We start from the raw sequence: 11,701 nt of genomic DNA on the forward strand, positions 1-11,701 counted from the left end.
TGAAAGGCTCAAGTTACCTTCTTGAGACACAATTCAATCTAAAGTAATGATTTACTTTTCTTTCTCATATATTGTCATGAAATATGTTATGTTATAGGAACTATGCTGGGCAATATATTAAAGTGAGAAATAGGAAAATATTGAAATAAAGCTTACTGAGCAGATATCAGCAGGTTTGTCACTATATATCATTAAAGATTACCTTCCATCTTCTCAAAAACCCATTGGCTATGACTTCCCTGGGATGAAAAATAGGACCTAGGGATTATTGTTCCCATTTCAGATATCAAGACATAGAGGTATTTATTTCTTGAATACAACTTTTTCTTTAGTGTGCCTTCACAGCATCAATAATAGTTTATGGCCACAGAACATATTAAGATGTACATAAGTTTACTTAAATTTTTCAGTTTACCCATTATCAGAGCCTAAGAGATTTGCACTGTTATCTATAATTCTCTATGATTAATCTGGTCTATACAAATATTTTGAAGTCACATATCTATGCTATGATGAAACACCAAAAGCAAGCTGCCAAGGAAAGGGTTTATTTGACCTATATGCATCTACATCCATAGTCATCACTGAAGGAAGTCAGGAAAGGAACTCAAAACAGGGTGGGAACCTGGAGACAAGAGCTGATGCAGACAACATGGAGGGTGGTTGTTTACTGGCTTGATTCTCATGGTTTTCTAGTCTCTTTCTTAAAGAACTTGGGATCACCAGGTCAGATCGCTCCACCCACAATGGACTGGGCCTCTTTACATCAATTACTAAGTAAGAAAATACCCAACAGGGTTGCCAACAGCCAGATCTTATGGAGATATTTTCTCAGTGGAGGCTCCTTCCCCTTTAATGATGCTAGCTTGTGCAAAGTTGACATAAAACTAGCCAACACAGCATATGTCATTTATGGAGATGCTCTGTTATAGCATTATGAGGCTCATTTGCTCTTAAGGAAAATTCACAAATGTCTTAAGACCGAGAGGCAATGTTTATTCTGTGGAGTAACTGAGTGTTATAGAGATGGCTCAATGGGTATAACACTTGTGCTGCAACCATAAGAAGCTAAATTTACAACCCCAGCAACCATGGAAAAAGTTTGGGTGTTGGCATGTGTCCGCTATCCTAGCACTTGATTTGTAGACAGCTTGTAGCCTGGAACAGACTAGCGAATTAGTTAATCCAAAACCAATTTAGATTCAGTGAGAAATCACATTTAAAATAATGGGATAAAAAGGATAAAGAAAGAGACCTGATATATACCTCTTCTATTTACATGTGCACACCATAAATAATAAGTAAATAAATACCTCACAGAGGACTCTTAGCAGATTTTTCAGTAATATTATTTTAAGCCATTCATTATTTATTATAATACCAATTCTTATAGTAGATGGCTATTAACACAGAGACCTACAACTAGACAATATGGAGTGTGAGACACTTTGGAGCCTTAAGCTGTAAATGAGATATCTTTATCAAATTCCTCCCCTTATGACTAGGGATTAATGCTGAAGAGTACATGGAAAGATTGTAAGAGCCTGGGGTGATAGAGGACTTCAGGGTACTAGCCTTTACAGACACAACAACATTGAGACACATATGAAACTGTGAAAGCATGTACAAGAACTGCACAAGATCAAGCCAGACAAAATCCCAGCATGGAGAAAAGAGGTGAACACAAATTTCATCCTTAACCAAGACACTGTGTGTGAATGAGAGCTGGGAAGGGGGAAATAGTTTTCTTCAGCAGAGTGACACTGGTTATATCAATCACAATCAAGGGCAAGCCTCATGCTCAATTATAGCTAGTCAAAACTAAAAGGATTCCATGGTGTCTGTGTGTGTGTGTGTGTGTGTGTGTGTGTGTGTGTGTGTGTGTGTGATAAGAAATAACATGAAATAGGACAGGGAAAGGATATTGGAGGAGTTAGGGGATAGAAAGGAAAAGAATATAATCAAAAGAGTTTATATGAAAAAGTAAAATTAAAATATTATAAATTAAATTGATGGGCATACTAATACATTTTTATATCATAAAACATTAATTCTTGAATTCCAGTTATCATTTTGGATAATACGTTGTATTATAATTTAAGAAATGCTGCTAAGCATTATTTTTAAGGAAAATGATTCAATAAATACATCATATGGAAGGCTATCAGGTTTTTTCATTGGCTACATTAGAGTCTTCCTTCATTAGGATTAATCAGCTCTCCAGGAACTCCCAAGAGGATACACCCACCTGCTCAAGCGGAAGGTACCTATTCTTAATTTAGAATATTGGAATGTCTTTTGTCTACTGTGAATAAGCAGGGTAGTTCAGAACCTAGCTTTCAAGATAATCTAGAAATCAATTCACTTTAGCTGTCTCCAAAACAAATACAGATTATTTAGCTTTATAAAGCACTTGCGTGGCATCCTTGTCTTGTTTCTTTGCTCCACAAGCAATGAATGGACTGAAACACTCTTCATCAAACACTAATAATCCCATCTTTGCATTAACCATCTGGGAATTGACTTATGTCTTGAGACATTATAACTTGCCGGGGAGGCTATGTGATTAAAGTTCAATACTTTAAAAGGAAAAAAAAAAAAAAAAAAAAAAAAAAAAAAAAAAAAAAAAAAAAAAAGAAAATAAAAGAAACCTCAAAGTTGGATATGACAGTTGACAGTCCTTAAAAATGAGTTCAAATGAATGTTTGGAAGGTAGATGGATTGGTCAATAGATACTAATAAATATTCCTAAATGTAAACACTACTATAGAATACAGTGCCTAAAAGCAAAAGTCAAATGTCTAAGTTAATATCCTAGCTCTACAATCTATTAACTGTGTATCCCTGACCAACTCCCAAATATTCTCATTGTTATCTGCACTTGGGGACATTGCTTTTATGCTTGTTTTTAACATCAAATAAAAATAGTATAAAAATATCTTAGCATATTCTATGTTATAAATATTCAGTAGCCTGTAACTATTTCTTACTATTTCAACTATATGTTTTATTTGAGAAAATAACTCTTCAAAGAGTTTATAAAGTAATTTATTATAAAAGCATACATGTTTTAACAAGTTTTTTCTCTTATTTTTATGAAGTTTGGCTTCCACTTTTGAACTTATCATTTCAATATTATATTGAATTTTCCTTTTAAACTCTAAAAGCAACACAAACTCAATCCAAATAATAGAAATGCATGAAGGCAATATATAAATGCCCACCTGTTCAGGGTAATCAGAATTGGCATTCTGGATTATATCTTTACACACATTCACTTATGTTAAAATATATCACAATGTGAAGGTTTGTGGATATGTTAACAATATAGTACAGCACAATACATGTGTTTCTTTTCCCTAATGCCTGTGTATTTATTTGTATATGTGTTTTATAGTTGGTAAACTACAATTAAACTAGTTATAATTAAGCTACAACATTTTTACTCACATAAGTACACAACAATCACAACAATCTGTTATATCAAAGTATGTATTACATTCATTCAATAGTTGAACAGTAATATATAGTATAAAATAACATGGTTTATGCAACTATTACTCTATTTAAGGCTACTCAGACTATTTCTGTTCCATATATATATCACATATAATATAAATATTATATTTATATTCTTTGCTCATATATCCCATTTGATTTTTTTAGGATGACTAAGGTGACAAGTGAGATTTTTACTCACTATGCCCACCCCAAGTACTATTTAATGTTCTACATGTATTGTGTTATTTAACCTTGGTATAACCAATGAAACATCACTGCAGATACTGTTCTTAAGTACATGTGCCATTTAACCTTGGAACAACTGATGGAGCATCATTACAAATACTGTTCTTAAGCCCAATGAACTTCAGGCTACTGGCTAGCAATGGATAAAAAAGAAATAGGTCCCCATCCCCTGCTCCTACACAGCTGTTATCAAGAAATTACCAAATTATTTTCATCAACTTTCACTGTTCCTTTATATCATCCATTTTACAAAGTATTCAAAATCTTTCTCCACATCCCACAGAACAACTTATCTAATGAGAAGACTTCTACAAGAGTCTGTGTGCTTTGTCAGGTACACAGGAATCCTATCCTGATGACAAAAACAATTGAATATACTCTGGATAGCCCTTTACATGCATAATTTGGGTACATCAGAGACTGTTTCCTCAGACATCTTGTAGCAATTGGGATTCAGCAATAGCTGTATTGCTAGTGTTTAAAATGAAATTAGCATGGGGTGTCTTTGCTAACCATTTCCAGATTTATATTTAAGGAAAAAAGATGCTGGGAATTTTCCACTCATAGCTTGTGGTGTTAAGTTTTTATTTAAAATGTCTCCAAGCTTTTAATCTTCACAGAATGAAGTCATGCTTCCTTCCAAAACCAAATTTCCCTAACTTATTAGTACTATAACAGCATCTAGTGTTTGCATGTTTATGATTAATTTTATTTACTTTTTTTCAAAAGTGTTTTACTCTACAAGGGTCCTAGTTACTTGAGGAAACTGTGATTTTTATTATCAGATAAGTGAACTAACAAGCTAAGAGATGCACAGCTGTTGTCTCAGAACAGTGCAACTTCAAGTGTGACATAGCATTTTTGGACAATATGGTGAGAGAGGAAGAGAAACGGTAAATGCTGAATACTGTTCTGAGTTTAGCATCATATCTGAGCAGAGAAACTCTCAAAGGCTCAAAGAGACAGAACACTGAGCAAGAATTTATTATTGTTAAAGCAGAGTGGAGGTGACTTAGCAAATACTAAGTCTAGTATTTATGCCTCCAGGAATGCACTAGGTATTTAACACCTGCACAAAGCTGAAATGGAATCTGCCGCCATTGGTAGCAATTGGCAGGGAGGCAAAGTTTCCTCTGGGAAGACAGAATGAAATGATTTGTCCTGAAAATGTCTTGCCTTGAAAAAAATCCAAAGCAATTGGAAATGAGTTCCCCCTAGAGAGACAATGATCCCTCTCCCAAATATCAGAAAGAGCATACTGAAGGGCGGAGCTTGGAAGTGTTTGTTCTCACCAAATCTGAACTATTTGTAACTTTCTAGGCCATAAGAATTCAGGAGTTTCAGGTACAGCTTTATGCATTTGATAAAATCAAATAAGGTTAGCTTAGAAAGAGGTAAACAACTGAAGTTTATAAACTGAGATTAAAGTTCCTAAAACTGGTAAATGTTTAATATAGTCTACGTCGACCCTTTTGCTGTTAAGCAGAGTGTGATTGGATCTAATTTAGACTGGAGGAAACACAGACAAGTTGTAACTTCTGGAAACACTTCCTGATCTGTGAGCTTGTCTTGCACATCTTAAAGCAAATGTCCCTAAAGCAAAGTCAGGGTCAGACCACAGAAACAAAGCTTCCTCCCTATAGAGCAGACAGGTAGGTCGAACTTAAGCCTCCCTGACTGCTTAGAATTACAAACTAGGTCAGCAACTGCAGGCTGAGACCGCATGGTAAAGAGTAATGCCAGAGGATGGAGTGAGAAGGCCCCTTGTGGCTAGGTAGGATTGAGGAGTGCTAAGCACTGTGGGACGTTGCTTAGCTACTCATGGGACACTTTCCATCAGCTCGCCCCCTGTGCTCCCCTCGTTGCTTGCCCTAGGCTGTGGACACTCACTCACGGTCCGGGACACCTTCAACTCCCTGTTGAGCCATTGGCACAGGATCTCCGACATAACTCAAGGCGCCTTTGACCGCTAGCAGGTGCTAGGAATTTGCCAAGAATGCAGTCAGCAGGACTGCGACTGCGTCTTCCCGTCGCCCAGGGCAACCAGTTGCTAAGGAAGCTCATCCAGGCTGAAGTTAGGTTACCGGATCAGAGAGGAGGAGACACCAGAGCCCAGCCAAAGATATCAGAAATTGTTGTCTGCCCCCTACTGGCTTGTAAGACCTGAGCTAGTGACTAAGACTCCAAGAGTCTGAACAGCAATTATAATATTAAAAAAAGGTCTCTTAAAAAAAATTGTCAGTTGAATTAATATTTATTTTTCTTCTGTAACTATCTAGGGATAGACTATAAAAAGTTACATGAGATTGTACGCTGGTTTGAAAAACAACAATGTGTACTTAAATGCAGTTTACATTATAAAAGCAATACTTCTTTAAAGTATTCATTGTAATAGTTTTGGTATAATTTTGTACTATCAATAAAGTCCCACCTTCCCAATCCGATATGTATGAGCGTTTCTGTCGGGCTTTGATCTCACAAGGTCTTTGCCCAGAAATAATGACTTGGCTTCTTTTGAGCCTCGCTGTTCTTTTCTATAGATGAAGATACAATGAAAATTCACACACTCTGACGCCTGGCTCCAGGTGGAAGTTCAGCGTATGCTCCAAACTTGCCTTATCTTTTAAGGATATGTGAAGTTTTGTATTTCATCAGTGTGCTGACTTTGAGTAGATCAGAGTTGCTTGTATTTCAGAAGTTTTAGGCAATTATTTCACAGAGCTGTTTTGAATTTAGTGTGAGCAGTTCTAACACATCTGTCACCACATTGGGACTCAAGATGTTTTTAAAATCTCAGTTGGTCTTTCATAAGTCTTTTATGTTCTCATCACCTGACAAAACCTTAGCAGTTTCTGCTTTTGAACTTAAAGTAAATGATAGTTTTTCCCAGTTACTCTATAATGTTGGTTGTTCTATTCAGTGAATATTTAATTCTACATTACAGCTAATTTAAGCCCATCATGAGCAATATGTCATGCAAATTCCCGACTTTTAAGTGACTAGTTGTACCAAATCTGGTTATTTAAGGAGTATCAGATTTTTTTTCCTCAAAGTTATTCCAGATAGCACTCAGTGAGAGACTTTTTCTCTCAGGTCCGGTAGTAGGCTCAGATGCACCAGTAGAAACTGAATGAACACATTTGTTTTCTATTTTTACAAATCAAGAACTGTTGAAATTCTGTGGTATGAATCAGTATGCCAAGAGGCCTTTTAACACACAACACTTATTTTCACAATACATGAATTATGTTGTGCAATTTATTATTCCTTTGTGTTATGGGCTGGGTGCAATTACTGTGAACTTAAAATGGTAATTACAAAAGGATGTGTGAATAAGAGAAATGCCCTTTCCCATGTTTTGCTTTTAGTTATGATCATACTGAAAATCAGGGTGGAAGTTTTTAAAAATCTAGAAAAAGGTCTGTCATATGACCCAGCTCTAATAATCCTGAGGACACACTTAAAGAGATGTTATATACTACTATTGAAAGACCTAAAAAGTAATGTTAATGATGGACTAACCTGGAAACCAATATCTGTTCCTTGGAATTTGCTAGCTTCCTCTCACAAGGCCCTGAGATAAGAATTCACACTGCCCCTCCTTTCCTGTGAGTCAACAGGTGGTAAATAGGGTCAAGAGATAGCTGTAACTCTGGTTTGCCCAGACAAGATTAATTAGCACACCTGAGGCCCTAAGGTCTGCTGACCCTAATAGCAGACCATCCGGCCTCCAAGGGTCACGTACTCAATGGACAGAGGGTCCCACCCCCTCCCTAAGCTTGTGGGGTTGCCTTTAAAAACACCTGTGCCCGGGGGAGGGGGCTTCTCCCTAGCCTTCATGCTGGAGGAGCCCGTTTGCGCAAACATTTCCTGTTCATTAAAGCCTCTTGCGTTTTGCAGCAACTGGACTGGACATTGAGTTCTTGGGGTATCGACCCAACCTGGAAGACTCCTCATTCTGAGGGTCTTACACTATAGAGACATTATCTATCTATGTTCACTGTTGCTCTATTCACAATAGCTAAGAAATGGAAATAATTTTAATGTCCATCAACTGAAGAATGGAAAGTGAAATTATATATATATATATATATATATATATATATATATATATATATATATTTGAGCTATTACAGATAAGTGAATAGAACTTGTAAAAATTAAACTGTGTAAACTATACAAGGTCCAGAGAGAAAAAATAATGCATGTGCTCTTTCATGTGTATATTCTAACCTTTAATATTTAGGTTTATGTTTTTAATAAGTACTGGAAAGGGTCGGTAATCTACAAAGGCACTACTGGAAGTGGGTAAGAACAATTTTAAAAGAGCGGGGATAGGTGATATAGTTGTATGAAGAGGAAAAGGGAAATCATGGAGTGGGGCTTAGTGGGGGAGATGGGAGGTATTCTACGTTCATTTCCTTTGTTAAAATAAAAAGTAACTAAGAGGCAAAGAGATCTGTAATAATCATGTATCCGTCGCTGTGAAAAATCAACATTACCAAAGCAACTTATAGAAGAAACAGTTTGTTTTGGCTTAGGGTCCTGGAGGGATAAGAGTCCATCATGATGGAGGAGCATGACAAGAGCAGCAAGCGTAGGGCAGGAGCAGGCCGCTAAGAGCACAGGTCTTCAAATGCAAGCACATAGGAGACAGAGTGAACTAGAAGTGGTGTGAGGCTTTAAACTCTCAAAGCCCACCGCTAGTGAGTATTCTTCCAGCAAGCCTGTATCTCCTAAGCTTCCCCATCGTTGCCAGCTGGTACCTGGGCCTATGGAGGACAATTCTTATTCAGATAACTAGTGTTTATTTAAGTTTACAATTCCAGATTACAGTCCATTGTACTGAGAAGTCATGGTAGGAACTTCAAACCCATAGTCAAGAGCTGTGCTTGTTCTTGCTTGCTTGTGTTCAACTCTATGTCTCCACTGCTATATGTTCAATGCACTGCCTAAGGAATGGTGACTCATTGTGGGTTGGCTCTTACCACATCATTGAAGTTACTTAAGACAGTTCCCCACAGACATATCCTCAGGCCAACTCAAGTATAGACAATCCTTCATTGAAACACTCTTCCCAGAAATTTTAAGTTGTTTTGTGTTAACAAAAAGTTAATAATAACAGGAAGGTTGGGGAGGAAAAATGATGGAGGGAAGGGTAACTGATACTTAAGATGTATGAAAAAGCCATATGTAAATTTACTATATAAAATATTATACAATATACCTGATATATTTAATGGAATAACCCTATATAGGTTAAGGATAATGATCTTTTCTCTTGCCAGGAATATCTCCTTTCTAATTCTTGGCCATGAGGAGTCTTCTTATAATTCCTCATAATTATGCAATCTATTGTCATTGCTCTTTGTTACTCACCATAACTTGATAACAAGACCATATTGCTTAAGACACCCTAGATTTGGGGCACAGGACAATGGGAAAGGAATCTGGTACCAACCTGTAAGCTTTCTTCCTCCTAGATAGCTTTCATAGTGAGAAAAGGTACTCTACAAGATTCTGGTAAAGAAAAGTCATCAACAGTCTTAGCCCACTGTGTGCCTTGTGACCTATAATGATGATCAACTTTGAAATATATGTCTCTTGATGCAACAGTGGCATAAATATTATGGGGGTAACCAACCAACTACTTACTGGCTCAATTTAAGACCCATTTCACAGGATGGAAATCAGGCTTGGTACTGTAAACCTGGCCAAGGACCTGTGGCTGTAGAGATCAAGGACTACAGGGGAAAGCCTATATTATTTTGTTGAATAGAAATAATATCCAACTGCATTCTAAATATTTATCTTTTGCCAAAAGACTCATTCTTCTCTCAGCCCTTATCAGAGAAGCTTTATATTGCAAAAATTGACTGTGCTTCATACAGAGATTCATGACTGGTCAAAGTACATGGGATCAGCAATGGTAGAGTGTTTGGTCCTAAGTATAAACAATACCTAATAATATCCCCTCCTTTCAAGACTCAAAAAATCACAGAAAAGGGTAAAGATAAGACGCAAAGACCAGAGAAGACTGTACAAAAACACATTGTATCTTCTGGACATGGCAGGGTCACAGCATTTGTGAACTCATAGCAATCATCATTTCCTGTACAAGACCTGCCTGTGTAAGACAAACAAAATAAAATTCCCAGAATGGATGGGAAAGAGATATCCATAAGTCCTCATCCTTATCTGAGAAACTGAGGCAGTTGAGGGCTACTGTTAGGTTGCTCATAGTCTAGTGATGACCTTACACTCTGCACAGAAGGACCTACTAATTGCTCTCAGTGAATTATGAAAAACTGGAGGAAATATGAAGTTAGAAAGAAATGAGGTGGGAGAATCTGAGAAGAGTTTTGGAGGAGGAAGGAAGTGAATATAATCAAAGTACATTGTACTCATGTGCAATAAATAAGTGAACCCTTTAAAATATGCTGTGCATCTTATATCTTAGCCCCACCCATAATGTTATAAACCAGGTTCAGTGAGAAGACTCAGAGAGTGATGATCTGAGTTCATTCCCACATTATGGTAGAAAAAGAGAACTGATTCCACAAAGTTGTCTTTTTGTCTCCAAATACACTCTGTGGAATGTGCACACCAACACACACAAATGCACACACACAAAAATTACATACTATCAGAGCTCAATCAACAATGATAGTACCTCCTCATATTATTTTAGTATCTCACATTCTTCTGATGTCTTATGAATCCAATATATCTTCCTTCACTTAAGATAATTATGCAGCACTGTTCTGAGGAAAAGTACTTAGAAGGTCCACAGTAAATGTGAATATTTGCTTTCAGAGCAAGGATACTAACCATTTATGTGATTTCTCACACAACATGTATATGCCATTCATTGACATCGACAACAATGCATAATTTAGTATGTACTGAATTCTGGATCATTATGAGCTGATAACCTTCCCAGGTACTTGAAAAATAGCTACAAGAAAACTGTAAGATCTCAGTATTAGAGAACTTACCTTTACTCCTTTTTAAAATTACATTTTGTTATTGTTTCATGTGGGGGAAGGGCATGTGCACATGAGTCACACCGAGCATGTGGAAAATAGAGAGCAAATTGCAGGAGTCAGTTCATTTGTTACACCATTCTAGTCCCAAAGATGGAATTAAGGTCATGGGTTTTGGCCTACTCACTGAACTACCCTTCTGTCCCTATATCCCTGACCACACTGCAGATCACAGAAAGGAAATGATCAGCTGGTTGAGAGCTCTACAGTAACCTTAAGATCATGGATTGAACTTCTGTGATATTCACTGAGAGGTTATTACTAGAGGTTATTCACTAGAGGTTATTACTGGTTATTTTGATAACAATACAACAGAGACAAGAAGGTTAAGTTTATTATTTGATAGATAAGGGTTATGTTTATTTTTTGTTCCTGTATGAATTTATATAGTAATCATTCAAATGTTTCTTCTAATATGGAAAAATACCATGATTGATTAAGGGTTCTGAATATGGCTTGAATAAATCAAATTTTACTGGATGTAAAAACTTAACAACAGAAGAATACTAAACCAAAGAATTTATTTTATATGTCTTTATTAAGCACCAGTATTGACTACATGAAATTAGTATAGGCTTTAGGTCTGATTAATTTTGATTTATCTTTACCTACATTTTTGTTTTATAATGAAATGTTTTGAACTTTCCTTTTAATTTATTCTTTATATCTCTATCCCAGGCATTTCCCCTCTGTACCCCCCCCCCAATAAAATAAAATAAAATTTAAGAGAAAAATAAAGAAAACAATCTCTTCATGGAAATTGTTGTGTGACACAGTGAGTCATGCAGTAAACACTTTCATCCATACATCTTTACTTGCAAGAATTCATTGCAAAGAGTCATTGGTCTGGTTCAAGGTCTCTGGTATCTGCTACACTGTTGATGCTAGGCCCTCAGTGGGACTCCTCT

The 11,701-nt window shown here is 36.5% G+C and overlaps 1 protein-coding gene across 1 annotated transcript in view; it reads right to left on the reverse strand.

The window, feature by feature from the left end:
- Spef2 (sperm flagellar 2) overlaps positions 1 to 5,732 on the reverse strand; it is a 157,118-nt gene extending 151,386 nt beyond the window's left edge. The window contains exon 1 of the mRNA XM_051182532.1: positions 5,638 to 5,732. Coding sequence (XP_051038489.1) covers positions 5,638 to 5,695 — 58 coding nt within the window. The 5' untranslated portion in view covers positions 5,696 to 5,732. The remainder of the gene's footprint in view (positions 1 to 5,637) is intronic.
- Positions 5,733 to 11,701: the final 5,969 nt, after the last annotated feature.

The sequence above is a fragment of the Phodopus roborovskii genome, unplaced genomic scaffold (assembly GCF_943737965.1).
Source record: "Phodopus roborovskii unplaced genomic scaffold, PHOROB, whole genome shotgun sequence".
NCBI lineage: Eukaryota > Metazoa > Chordata > Mammalia > Rodentia > Cricetidae > Phodopus > Phodopus roborovskii.